The 14,882-nt window shown below is 42.3% G+C and overlaps 1 protein-coding gene across 1 annotated transcript in view; it reads left to right on the top strand.

Annotated features, from left to right (window-relative positions):
- Positions 1-1,678: 1,678 nt before the first annotated feature.
- The window catches only part of adcy9.S (adenylate cyclase 9 S homeolog), a 92,636-nt gene continuing 79,432 nt past the window's right edge, over positions 1,679-14,882 (top strand). Inside the window, 3 exon segments of the mRNA XM_041579200.1 lie at positions 1,679-1,942; positions 2,194-2,714; positions 2,717-4,516. Of these exon segments, the coding sequence (XP_041435134.1) occupies positions 2,594-2,714; positions 2,717-4,516 (1,921 nt within the window). The 5' untranslated portion in view covers positions 1,679-1,942; positions 2,194-2,593.

Raw genomic sequence — 14,882 nt, 5'->3', positions numbered from 1 at the left:
CTGGACAGAAATCCACCCAGTTGAATATAAGTGATGTAATAACCCTCACCCAGGCATCATAGCTATACGACATCATTGTGCCTACCTCTGATGTCATCATGCCCACCCCAAGATGACTGCTCCACCCCCCAATGCTATCTGCCCCTCCCCCATTGTTCGGGTTAAGCCTCCGGCAAAGGTGTCAACCCTAGTCCCTCCTCCAATTGTAATGGTGATTACCTGGATCTTGCTGGTGCACTCAAGGGTCAGGAATTTATTGGGAAGGAGCAATTTCCAATATTTGGCTGCCCCAAAAGAGCACCGGCAAGTAGAGTTACAACCTTTTCTGGAAAAAAATACCAGCCATCCTATATTTTTATGGTTTTTCCCTATAAATAACATTGGCATTAAGCAACATTTTTACTGGCCAGGCCGGTAAAATACCGGCCAGGTGGCACCCAACAGGCAAGGCCCAGGTTATTACAAATTCAATGGAGGGTCAATTCCCAGCATGATCAGGGAACAGGTTAGGAATTATTGCTAACAGCAAATGTTGTTTACCAGCATTTTGTCACCGTGTTTACTTGTCAGTGAGGCGGCAAAAAACTGTCAATCATCCGATCCGCCATTACCTTAGAGGGATACTGTCATGGGAAAAAATGTTTTTTTCAAAATGCATCAGTTAATAGAGCTGCTCCAGCAGAATTCTGCACTGAAATCCATTTCTCAAAAGAGCAAACAGATTTTTTTATATTCAATTTTGAAATCTGACAGGGGGCTAGACATATTGTCAATTTCCCAGCTGCTCCAAGTCATGTGACTTGTGCTTAGGGTTGCCACCTTTTTCTAATTTTGCGGAGCTGTGAAGACAGGACAAAAGCTAAGTTTTACAGGGGAATTGGGGGTGGGCCGAGGGGTCTCTTTAAGAGTATTACAAATTTACCGGCAGCAACATTGCCGGTAAATTTGTAATACCGGCCCCAGCCTTGGCAGGTGTTTTACCGGCTGGGTGGTAACACTACTTGTGCTCTGATAAACTTCAATCACTCTTTACAGCTGTACTGCAAGTTGGAGTGATATCACCCCCCTCCCTCCCCCCCCCAGCAGCCAAACAAAAGAACAATGGGAAGGTAACCAGATAGCAGCTCCCTAACACAAGATAACAGCTGCCTGGTAAATCTAAGAACAACATTCAATAGTAAAAACCAATGTCTCACTGAGAAAAACAGCAGCCTGCCAAAAAGCATTTCTCTCCTAAAGTGCAGTCACAAGTCACATGACTTGGGGCAGCTGGGAAATTGACAATTTGTCTAGCCCCATGTCAGATTTCAAAATTGAATATAAAAAAATCTATTTGCTCTTTTGAGAAATGGATTTCAGTGCAGAATTCTGCTGGAGTAGCACTATTAACTGATGTGTTTTGAAAAAAAACGTTTTCCGATGACAGTACCCCTTTAAACAGGGAGAACCTGCCCACCTTCCCCTCTGCCACTTATTTACGTGGAGGGAAAACGAATGACCACCAGGTGTGTGACTGACAACCTCAGCTGGGTGGGGAAATTGCAGTTTTATATCGAACATCTTGCTTGCTCTGCGCCTCACACGTTGCCGCCCTTTCTGACTGACCCGTCTGAGGTATCAACGCAGCTTACCCCTGTCTACAAATACTACTATACCCGCCTCTCTTGGTTTTGTAGACGACTAAGAGTTAACACCCACCCTTTGCACCGCGGGTTTGTGAAAATGCCAGCGCAATGGTAGATAAGTGAAGTGTGTTGAAACATGCCCTCCCTACTCAGAGCAACAGCGTCAGACGACGACTTGTGGGGAAAAAAAAAGGACATGAAACGCGCTGCCGCTCTCCTTTATATATAGCACGGGGCGCACCAAGTATAAATAATGGGGGGGGGGGTGCGGAATTTTTACTATTTCTATGGCCCTCTTATTTTTTTCCTATTATCACGTAAGTGTAACGGTCTATTTTCCTAAGTGGAGTCCCTTTTACCATCCCTTCTGTTTCTGCCTGTCCCCTCCCTCCTGTCTCCTCTCCTCCTACTCCTCCCTCCCCTCACGGCACAGCATAGGAAAATCAGTCAGGAAAGGGAGAGCTAGAGAGAAAGAGGCCTGTCTGTGTAGTTGCCAGAGGCCCCTCATGGCTGAAGAGACAGAGAAAGACCCTCATATATTTCTCTGTATCCCCTTTATCATAAATAGGTGGACTCCTGTACCCCACTGAAGAAGAGACAGCGAGAAGCGGGGGACAAGGATCAGCAAACCAGTGACCCCTCTAACACACACACCAAGAAGACCACCGACTGGAAAAGGCAATACTTTCAAAAGGGGCAAAGGATTTTCAAAGGAGACCACCTGTGTTAAAAACAGGAATTGCCTACCACCAAGGTTTCTGATTGGATTATTCTAAAGTGGATTTTGGATGCGTTCCCCAAAAACAGATGGAGCCCCCTGCCTTGGATGACTTATATATGTCTATATCAGGGCTTGCTTTTCTGACTGAGCAAATCCTAAATATTTACAGAGGGGAGGCGAAATGATCCTCGGCAGGTTTGACAAGCGCTGCTTATGCCTCTGATCTGTTTAGCATAGATACGTACAGATGTATGCGCTGTATTGCCTGAGTCTGAAGGCATTGGGAGATTGTGCCTTGTTGCTGCATGAAGCTGCCAGGGCACAGCAAATGCACAGACTACTTTGCATGGAGATACAAGTGACTGGAGCCGTGGGCAAGCTAGAAACTGTCAGAACCCTTCTGTTTGCCTGCAGCTGAAGGTTACAGCTGGAGGAGGTGGTGGAGGGGAGTTGTTAGTAGGGGAAAAAGTCCCAGACAAACTCTATATCAACAACATGGCTTCCCCTGTGAACCAGCAGCTGCTGCATCATACCGAGGTTAGGTGTGATGGGAGTGGGGACTGCAGTAGCGTGACAGTGAGAATTAATAGGCAACACCACCAAGGGCCATCCAGGCGTTGCAAGTACAGTATTTCATCTAGCTGCAGTTCAGGAGAGTCTGGAGTTAAAAAGGCTGGAGGCTCCGGGGGTGCTCGAAAGAAAAAAAAGCTCCCTCAGTTGTTTGAGAGGTCCACATCAAAGTGGTGGAACCCTAAATTTGATTCCAATAATCTAGAGGAGGCCTGTGTGGAAAGGTGCTTCCCTCAGACCCAGCGCAGGTTCCGTTATGCTCTCATGTACCTCTCTGTGGCTGGGTTGCTATGGAGCATCTACTTTAGTGTTCACATGAAGACTGAGCTTGTTAGTCACTTGGTACCTACCCTGTGCTTCCTTATAGTGTGCCTAGCTTTTTTTTTCTTTACTTTTACAAAGTCCTATGCCCGCCATTGCACATCAGTTTCCTTACTTGTTACTGTGCTGGTTTTTGCGTTGACTTTGGCTTCTCAGTTCCAGGTACTAAGCCCTGGTTTAAGTAGTGACAGTCTGTCAAACCTTACATCCTTTTCAGCAACAGGTTCCTCCTCTTGTCTCTCTCAGGTGGGCAGTTTCTCCATCTGTGTGGAGGTCCTGCTTCTCCTCTACACAGTCATGCACTTGCCTCTGTACCTCAGTGCCTGCCTTGGTGTTGCTTACTCCATTCTATTTGAAACATTTGGGTATTACTTTAGAGATGAAAGCTGTTTTACTCTGCTAGTAGGCAGGATGGTCCACTGGGAGCTTCTCAGCAAAGCACTGCTGCATGTTTGCATTCATGCTATAGGCGTTCATCTTTTCATAATGTCTGAGGTCCGATCTCGTAGCACCTTCTTAAAAGTTGGCCAGTCCATTATGCATGGCAAGGATTTGGAAGTGGAGAAAGCACTTAAAGAGAGGATGATTCATTCAGTTATGCCAAGAATCATTGCAGATGACTTAATGAAACAGGGAGATGATGAAAGTGAAAACTCTGTGAAGCGCCACTCAGCATCCAGCCCTAAAAGCCGCAAAAAGAAGTCCTCTATTCAGAAAACACCTATCATCTTTAGACCTTTCAAGATGCAGAGGATTGAGCAGGTGAGCATTCTTTTTGCAGACATTGTTGGATTTACCAAGATGAGTGCCAACAAGTCAGCTCATGCCTTAGTAGGGCTCCTCAATGACCTTTTTGGTCGTTTTGACCACCAGTGCGAGGAGACTAAATGTGAAAAAATTAGCACTCTTGGCGATTGCTATTATTGTGTGGCAGGGTGCCCTGAGCCAAGACCAGACCATGCTTATTGCTGCATTGAGATGGGGCTTGGAATGATTGAGGCAATTGAGCAATTTTGCCAGGAAAAGAAAGAGATGGTTAACATGCGTGTTGGTGTACACACTGGTACGGTTCTGTGTGGTATCCTTGGAATGAGAAGGTTCAAGTTTGATGTTTGGTCAAATGATGTCAATTTGGCGAACCTGATGGAACAGCTTGGAGTTGCTGGCAAAGTGCACATTTCGGAAAAAACTGCTAGATACTTGGATGATCGCTACTTAATGGAGGACAGTATGGTGGTGGAACGTTTGGGACAGATTGTGGCCACTGATCAACTAAAAGGTAAAGACCTTTGGTTTTCTTATTTAAAATGGAAGATGTTATCTTTTTAGTAATGTTGTTTTGTTCATATTGACTGAAAAGCATTTTCACAACTATGTTATTTTCACAAGCACATTAACAAAGTGTCACCTTCACTTCTATTGTGTGGATGCTGATAAATGACGAAGGTGTTTAACTAATTAGAAAAAAAACTCATAAGTGAAGGTTACTGTTAAAGCTGTAGTTTACTGCTCATTGACACACCCAGGTACCTTCAGTGAGTTGTCAGCAAACTGTTTTTGGGGTGGTTAGATGGACTATAGAACCAAATAGCATCTAGAGTCCTTTTTTCATGGCTTAGTGACATGTTATTTAGAGGCGGTACAAATGGCTGCACTAATTACAGTAGCCAAGACACATGAAGAAGGTGTTACTTTGCAACCTGGTCGCGTAATTTTGGTTCCTACAATGCAAACCTCATCTGTCTTAGGTTACATGCAGAGATGCTTTGGGATGACCCACATACATTATCTCTTCTTACTTTCCATATGGTGTAGAGATCAACTGGCAACCCATAGACCCAACGTTAAAAGCTTATGATAAACATAAATAAATTAACAATGTTCTGGGAAATGATACTATTAAGCGAGACTAATAACTTCATTCAATCATAACTTTCTTACAGATAGCTTTTTACATAATGTTCAGCTTCCTGCCATAGCTGCCATTAGTGTATATTTATTTGCATAGGTATGGGATCTATTATACAGAATGCATGGGACCTGTGATCACCATGTTTTAAGCCTACTAAAAAACATTAAATAAACCCAATAGGATTGGATAGGATTGTTCACATGAACAAGGGAAATGGAGATTTTTCTTTTTTACCTTCAGGATTCATCCGAATCCTTCATGAAAGATTTAGGGTTTGGTTCATCCCTAGTCCTTATATAGGCAATAGGCCATGATAGAGACCCAACAGAGTGTATACCTAACATCAATAGGGCACCCACTGGAGTACTTAATATGTATGGGCACTGGCACACTTAATTAACAATGCACATTAGTCAGTTTGTTGGAAATACAATGAGAATTACAAATATGGAGCATTTTGTCACCAGCCTATGGAGTCGCTAATCACCTAGAATGACTCCAATTTACTAAAGGACGAAGTAGCTGTTGCTAGCAAAAAATTGCCAGAAATCCAATCCACGGGGACATTGCCAATTTACTAACAGGCATATAGAGGACAATTTGCTTGCTATAATTTTCTCTAGAGTAGTTTCACACCCTATCGGCAGGCAAATTTTCGCTCAGGTGAATGATCGTTACTCCGCAAATTCACTCAAGTGCGAATTTTACAGAATGTTACCTCTTTTGCCAAAGTTTCCTTCGCCACCTTAGACCTGGCGAACTGATAAAATGAAGCTACATCCTCCTCAATCTCATGTCAGTGACATCATATCCTGTATGAAGGAAAGTCATAACAGTTAAAAAAAAATCTGGTATTGTTTCATATTTTAAAGCGGGATTGCCTTCAAAAGTTCTAACTATTAAAGATTTTTGTGTTCATTTTTTTTAACCAATTTTAAGGGGCATGCCACATTCGTTTTAGGGTGGGCTCATGTCTAGGGCATTAGAGGATCTCTTCAGTCTTTATTTTGCTTCCTTGTAATAAAAAGTGGCCAAGCATTTGCACCAACATCTCTAATAAAGGCATATATATGGCTTATATGTACCCGGCCTATACAAATTGACCTAAGCGTAAGAGTACTAACGAAGTTTCGCTAGGCAGAAATAAACGCTAGCGAAAGATCGATATGAGATGCTCACGCTGACAAATTAATGCTAGCGAATTAGCATTGTGGTAACGAATTTGTGCCTGAAAAAGATGCGAGGAGTGTGGCTGAAAATTCGCCATTTCGTGAATTTGCCCCCATGTCTGCCCATGCCCCAAAACTCTGTGTTATGTTAGGCATGTCCTTATATCCTTTCACTGCCAGTCATAACAGATCAGAGCATGCTTTTTTAACTAAAGGGTTGTCTTTGATAAGACTGTCAATGGAAAAAGAAAAAGGTTTATTGTTAATTGATACAAACGAACACTGTGGAAAAATGTAACGCTAATTTTCACTGCTTGTTAAGGAACGTCAGTCATTCCCATTTATGAATGAAATCCTCAGACTTAACCAGTTTATTTTAAGATAAATATACTCATTTATTTTCCCTTCAAAAAATCTGGCTAAAATCTAGGTTTATTGTTTTGCTTTATAAAATGGAGTATGTGGCCAGTGATAAATCTAACCATGTTATAAATGGTTGATGGAGAAAACATTTGAATTTTATCACTTCAGAAATGTTCCACAGACCTATAAAAAAGGCATGAAATCTATTATGTTCCCTTTTGTTTGTATATCAAGGGTAGCAACTTGTTATTACGCTGTTAACAGATCAGTACTGTGTACATTAAAATAATTATGCAGTGAGATTTCAAATATTCCTTGTGAATAGCTTGCACTTAGATGATTCACCGGCTCACAACACACCCACTAGCCAGTGTGTTGCTATAACATGGCTTATGTCAGCCACACTGGGGTAATGTGACATCATCAGAATGTGACTCTGGGAAATAATATTCTTTTTGTTGGTTGTTATCTTCCACAAGATATGATGTACAGGATGTCTCCAGAAGGCTTTCAATAGATAAATGCATAGTAACATAGTAAGTTAGGTTGAAAAAAAAGACACACGGCTATCAAGTTCAACATTCTAATTCCATTTTAACCTGCCTAACTGTTAGTTAATGCAGAGGAAAGCAAAAAAACGCATTTGAAGCCTCTCCAATTTGCCTCAGAGGGGGATCTACTATAACTTATCTTCCTTAACCTTTGCATGCTCTGCAAAATCCATAAATTTGTTTTCTGTTTTTGTATATGCATATTGTTTACTAAAAATTGCTTCATCGTTCTGCCAGAAGATGACATTTCTCATCTTCAACAAACCAACCAATATCCATAAATCAAAAATATTATTTGGGATTGACACCCAAGCCTACATATACTAAAGGTTTCAAAAAGTTAATGGTACGTGTATGTCCAGCTCCTCTCAGTATTGCTTCAGTTGTTCATGCTAGCTAGCAGATGAAATTTTCTATTGTGGATAAACTTAAGCTCCCCATAGACGCGACAATTCTTCTTGCCAAACGACCGATTTTAGGGAAGCCCGACCAATCCTTCGAAATTATCGTGGGGTTAATGGGATTCGAACGATCGTACATCTTACGATTTTTCGGCTGACATCTGTCAGGAAATTGATCGGCCAGGTCAAAAAATCTTTGTTGGTCCCAGTGCAATCTATTTATGTTTGCAGGGCCAAGCAGGCAGCTCCCCTTTGTTTTCCTGCCAAATTGGTCTTTTTAGTTGATGGTAAATTCGTACGATCGTTCTGAGAAGATCGTGGTCTCACGATCAGGATCTGATCTTTTAAAAATCTCAACATCTATGGCCAGCTTAACATATATCCATGGTTCTAAAATGTGGGTCGGGATTATCACCCAAGCAGACAATTGTTATTTTATTACAAGTTTATCATTACATGAATGGCCAGCTTTATTCAATCAAGCAGTATCTGGACTTGGCAAGTCATCTGTTGGGATTTCAGTCTGTTGCTGAACTACATCATCAATCATCTACATCTAACTAGATGTATTCCTTAGGAATATTGTATTAAAGTTATATTTTTATACCACCAGTTATAATATGAAGTACAAATTATAGCCTTTCAATAATACATATATTCAAAACACAAAGTTTTTCCTTCGACCTGCATGTGTCACATTTCTTTGTGTTGCTAAAGTTTGGCCAATCTTTTTTGTGCCAGTGCATTTAGAGTGTTTTCATTTCCTCATGTTAAAATGAAATTCGGTCTTTGCAGTTAAGTTGTTACTGTGACTGGGTCTAGAGTTTCTAATACCATGTTCAACTAAAAAGGAATTGTCGTCTTCTGGTGTTTCTCCCCTCTGGCTGCAAGTACTTAGTATCATTCAAGATCTATACTGTTTAGCCTATGAACCTACTTGACCATTGTTCTATTACAAATCTATTGTCTTTTGTAGCAGTTAGAGTTAACGAAATTATCTATTCCTTTATATCCCCAAATCATTGAAAATTTAATTTAGCACTTCCTTGGCTTTCCGTCTTGCTGCAGATGCTAGTATCAGCTAGAATATGGCTATCATTTCCTCTCAGACCATCGCTGCATAAACTGGATTAGCAGCATTCTTTGTAGTCCTAGAAAATAAGAGTTGCAGGTTTTTCTTTATTGTTTATTTTTGGGGAGGCAAAAGGCTTTGGCTTATTGGTCTCTTTAGGTTAGGGCCAGATACGGCTGAAATCCACAGGCAGATTTCAGCCCCCGACTGCTAGCAGAATCATCTTCAAAGTTCACGTCCGAAACACAGAGAATGTCGACAAATTAGAAAAGGATGCCGAGGTCATGGGTTTAATGCCCGATTATAGGTCTCTATTACTCGTGCTCCCAAGCTCTGTTTACATTTGAATGTGGCTCACAGGTGAAGTAGGTTGGGGACCCCTGAGCTATACTGTTTAGCCTATGGACCTACTTGACCATTGTTCTATTACAAATCTATTGTCTTTTGTATCAGTTAAGAGTTAATGAAATTATCTATTCCTTTATATCCCCAAATCATTGAGAATTTAATTTAGCCCTTCTGTCTTGCTGCAGATGCTAGTATCAGCTGGAAAATGGCTTTCATTTCCTCTCAGACCATCACTGCATAAACTGGATTAGCAGCGTTCTTTGTAGTCCTAGAAAATAAGAGTTGCAAGTTTTTCTTTATTATTTTTTGGGGAGGCAAAAGGCATTGGCTTATTGGTCTGTTTAGGCTAGGGCCAGACGGGGCTGCCATAGGCAGATTTCAGCCACCAACTGTTAGCAGAATCAACTTCAATAAAATGGTGCCAAATCTGAAATAAAAGGATGCCAAGGTCACAGGTTTAATGCCTGATTATAGGTCTTTATTACTCATGCTCCCAAACTCTGTTTACATTTAAATGTGGCTCAGGGTGAAGTAGGTTGGTGGCCCCTGATCTATACTGTTTAGCCTATGAACCTACTTGACCATTGTTCTATTACAAATCTATTGTAATTTGTATCAGTTAGAGTTAATGAAATTGTCTATTCCTTTATATCCCCAAATCATTGAGAATTTAATTTAGTCCTTCCTTCCGTCTTGCTGCAGATGCTAGTATCAGCTGGAAAATGCATATCATTTCCTCTCAGACCATCACTGCATAAACTGGATTAGCATCCTTCTTTGTAGTCCTAGAAAATAATGGTTGCAGGTTTTTTTTCTTATTGTTTATTTTTGGGGAGGCAAAAGGCATTGGCTTATTGGTCTGTTTAGGCTAGGGCCAGACGGGGCTGAAATCCACAAGCAGGTTTCAGCCCCCAACTGCAAGCAGAATCATCTTCAATGTTCATGTCCGAAACACAGAAAATGGTGCCAAACTTGAAATAAAAGGACACCAATGCCCAATTATAGCTCACTATTTCTCGTGTCCCTGGGTGTTGCTAAATTCTTAATTGATTCCTGGACTTCTGACCCTTCGCTTTGATACTGTCTACATTTGTTTGCAGGCTGCCTAGTAACTTTTGCCTGATATTTGACTATTCTTAGTCCTAACTAGGGTTGCCTGGTGAGGGCGGGAGCAAATGGGCGGGCCTTGATGTAAAAGTGGGCGGGGTGTGACGTAAAAGTGTGCGGGTGTGCCATAAAAGGGGGTGTTTCATGACGTAAAGGGGCGGGACCTAAACACGCAATGGGCCTGGAGAGAGCAAAAAAAAAAAAGTAACTTTTGAGCGGGTTGGGGTGGCCGAGGGCTTTTGTTAGGAGTATTACAAATTTACCGGCAGCTACATTGCCGGTAAATTTGTAATACCGGCCCCGGCCGTGACAGGTGTTTTACCGGCTAGGCCGGTAAAATACCGGCCGGGTGGCAACCCTAGTACTAACCCCTTTGATTACCACAAACTGGACTGTTGTACCGCGTGCTTCCTGCTTAGTCCAGACTTCTCCTCCATTTGACACTTTCCTTATAAGACCTCAGTCCCTTGTTACAACATTTATCTGCAATGGCTTTCCAACTTGTACAGCACCCAGCATCCTTGGTTAGCCCAAAGCCCTGAATACTTCAGGCTCATCATTCCTGATCTTCACTAATCACATTCCTTTGCATCACTTCACCTCATTTCCTGGTTGGGATAGAAGAGGCACTCAGCAGGGGTGAATGTATAGGCAGGGCCGGACTGGGAGTAAAAAGCAGCCCGGGCAAAAAAACCAAAGCAGCCCACATGTAAACACGTGATGGTCTTGTACTCATCCACTCATATATTGGGGTAAAACTGCAAAAAATGGTGTGCATAAAGAGCTGCCTTTCTCACTTAAGTGTAATTAATGTAAATATGTTAAATATTATTCAGCCTATGGTGACAGGACCCCTCATTGACTTCTAATATCCTTATTTACAGAAGGGGGTACATTATAACTTATAATACATGATTGATACTCAGAGTTCCTTGTATAACTCAGCGTGCAGCCTTGTGTCTTTATATGGTCACAGAACAACCGCTCAGTGACTTCTAATATCCTTATCATTTACAGAAGGGGGTACCTTATAACTTATAATACATGATTGATACTCAGAGTTCCTTGTATAACTCGGCGTGCAGCCTTGTGTCTTTATATGGTCACAGAACAACCCCTCAGTGACTTCTAATATCCTTATCATTTACAGAAGGGGGTACATTATCCCTTATAATACACGAGTGATACTTAGAGTTCCCTGTATAACTCAGCCTGCAGCCTTGTGCTTTTATATGGTCACAGAACCTCTCAGTGACTTCTAATATCCTTATAATTTACAGTAGGGGTGTACATTATCCCTTATAATACATGAGTGATACTAAGGGGCAGATTTACTAAATTAGAGTGAATTTTAGAAGTACAAAAAATTTCAAATTTCGAAGTAATTTTTTGGATACTTCGACCATCGAATAGGATACTACGACTTCGAATTCAATTCGAAGTAAAATCGTTCGAATATTCAACCATTCAATAGTCGAAGAACTGTCTCTATAAAAAAACTTTGACTTCAATACTTAAATCTGCCGAAGTGCTATGTTAGCCTATGGGGACCTGCCAGAGCATATTTTTGGGTATCGAAGGAAAATCGTACGATCGTGCGATAAAATCGTTCGAATTGTACGGTTCGAAGTATGATCGGGGGATCGTCTTCGAAATTCGACCCTTGATAAATCTGCCCCTTAGAGTTCCCTGTATAATAAGTTTTCTCTTGGGAGAACTAAGACTCAAAGCTTAAAGGGCAATGCACCTTCATTATCAAAACTGTAATAACATAAAAATCACAGAAATGTGTTCAAACTTTCATAACCTGCCAAATTTTGTAAAATGGACATGGTAATTAGGGGCCACAAAAATGGGCGAGGTCTTTGCGGCAAATCTTTTTGTCCCTCTTTCCGTTTCCAAAATGTTGGGAGGTATGCGATAATGCTCCAACATTTTACTTCAAGCCCATTGCTTCGAGTCTTTTTTTACTCCTTCCCTTGTCTATAGAGTGCAAGCCCTTCAGGGCAGAACTCTGGTGTTCAATGGTAAGGGACAAAGACAACGCATGACATTAATTAAAAGCTCTTTCGCCCCGGCTTGCCTTTTGAAACACTGATTATAATATCAGCTATGAAAACAATCTCAATGACTTAGCTTATTAGGAAAAGCAAGTCAGTAGGAACCAGGGCACTTCGTTTATAGCAAAGGCATTATAAGGAGTGTCAGCTCTTGAGGCAAAGCCCTACAGGCATATTTCTTTACTTTGGATCCCCAGATGCTGCTGGACATTATATTCTTATAACATGATTGAAGTAGCCCAAACAGGGTGCTAGAGCCAAACCATTTGAGTCTCCTTCACTATTAACACAGACATCTGACCTCCGTTCAGTAATGGTTTGACTACATCCCACAGCATACTCCAGTTCTGGGCACACACACGGCCCAGGCTGCTTCTCTGTATAACGCGAGTCCAACTCAAACCCCCATGCACCCCTCCTGCCCGACCCCTTTTGCCCCAGACCGCAAACTACTCCCCTCATTCATGCCCACTTTGCCCTCACCATGGTCCTGGTTGAACCCTGAGTAAAGCAGGCCTCCTGTCCGGTGAAGTGCTTCTCCTCCTGCGGACTCGGGCTCCGGCTGCTTCAGTAGCCAAGGGGTGATGCTGGGCAAGGAGAGGGGGTGGCGGGGTGCCGATTGAGGGACTAGGGGGGTGGGCTCCGTGTTACTCCTGACTGAAGCAGAAGGGGAACGGCTGGGGCTGTGCAATAGCTGAAAGAGCACTGTAGCCCGAATGGGTTGAAGGAGGCACTTGTCCCCGGGAGGGTGGGGGGGGGGCATTGGTAGGGGAACTGGACGTGCGTTTCACTCTGGGGTGATTGGAGGACTTGTCAGTGCACATACAGGGATTAACCTCCCTCTGGGCACAGAGTTTTATGCTTCCCACGGTGAAGTGAAGGAGCCCCGTTGCCATGCGCCCTGTCACTCTACAGCCGGTGACGCAGGTGCTCCTCCGCTGCCAACCAGAATGGTTGGTGACTGCCAAAGAGCGGTAATGAGGAAGGGGGCAGGCTTGCGCATCTGCAAGTGTGGGCGTGTCAGAGCCAATCAAAGTCGTCAGGAGAGGTACGACGTAAAGGCCCTCTGCCAATGACATGGCGAAGAAGCAGCCCAGCGGGCAGCCCACTGAAACACAGGGCAGAGCGGCCCCTCGGGCATTTGCCCAATACGACAGATTACCAGTCCGGGCCTGTGTATAGGGGTTAAAAAACATCTCCCTCTGGAATAGTAGTTTTCATCAAATCAGAAGATAGTGAATAGGGCTACTATAAACAGATGGAAGCAATATGTGATTTGCGCCGGTAATAGATTAACCTTAGTTGTGCAACACAGCTTGGAGATGTTTTTGTTATTACTATGATGTCTGGCAACCGTGGAAAACAGGATCTGTTAGTATGTAGCTGGAACGTCGAGTCTGCCTTATTCCAACTGTTATTAAACCACAACTTCCAAATCCCTTGAAAACCTAAGGCAGCATGTTGAGAATCCCATGGTACTGTGAAAAATGAATCTTAAGGTGCAATATGCACATTAAATCTGCTAATTTAGCCCCTCCAGGCCAATCAACAGCTTATTAGGCCATTAAATGGGTTCATCTTGATTATCTGCCCAACAGATATCTGGAGATTCCAGACCAGGAGGGCATCATTGGCATGTTGATGCATTTCTCTCCTGATTAGGGTTGCCACCTGTATGGTTTTGTATCAGACGGGGCAGTCTTTACAGTACACAATTTCAGTCTGGACAGGACTCTTCCTTGGCTGATACACTCCTGATGGGCTTCTCCTAAATGTTACCACACTGCCACCCAATGTCAGCCACTCTTCCCTCCTATGCAAAGTCCAGTGACTGCAGCACACTGTCAGATGAAGTGACTTTTCAGCAATGTGATTTTATTGGCTCAAAATATCAAGTTGACGAAGGTGGCAATTTTTTGGGCCTCTCAGGAACCTTTTATCAAGCTTTTTCTCCTGTCCAGATCTTTGATGGAGCAAAGGGGCCAACCTACTTGTAACAGTAACCAAAGGTCCTCATTATAATGTAATTGTTGACTTGGGGCCAAATAATTGGATATCCCTTATTTGGCCCAGCATATTGGTGGGCCAGATGAGCAGATCTTAGTCTAGAAGCCAACAACTGGAATAATAGAAACGTGTGTAATTGTGAATCCAATTCATACCCACCTTTTTTCTGTATAGCGCCACCCTTGTTTACCAGGAGGTAAGTGAATTTGACACCAAGTCTGTTTTACGTCACCTCTTTTACATTGGAAATTTAGGCCTGTAGACAAAAATGTAGACATTGTTCTAAAAGTGACCAAGTACATTACACTGTATTCTGCCAGTTTGTTAAAGCATAAGAAATGTAGTACTTTTAATATGTGAAGCTGGATTATTTGAAAGAAATATAATGCAAAAGAGAAAAAGATTCCAAATAAAGTGTTAAAGCTGAAATCCCTGTAAGAAACTAAAAATAGGTTATGTTTCCGATGGTCACACTGTGTAGGCTACAGCTGGAGCACTCTTTATCCTTAAGGAAACAATGGGACCTATTTTAGCCTGGAACAAGTAGTTCAACTATAAGTCTTTTCATGTTGTCCAGCCCTGAACCACAAGAGGTCAAACTAGGGTCTTTCTGCCCGTGACAACTTCATAATATTTTTGTATAGATTTGTTTTTA

Source organism: Xenopus laevis, chromosome 9_10S (assembly GCF_017654675.1).
Source record: "Xenopus laevis strain J_2021 chromosome 9_10S, Xenopus_laevis_v10.1, whole genome shotgun sequence".
Classification (NCBI taxonomy): Eukaryota; Metazoa; Chordata; class Amphibia; order Anura; family Pipidae; genus Xenopus; species Xenopus laevis.
Note: the sequence above shows the minus strand (reverse complement) of the source record. Positions and strands in the feature narration are given on the sequence as shown.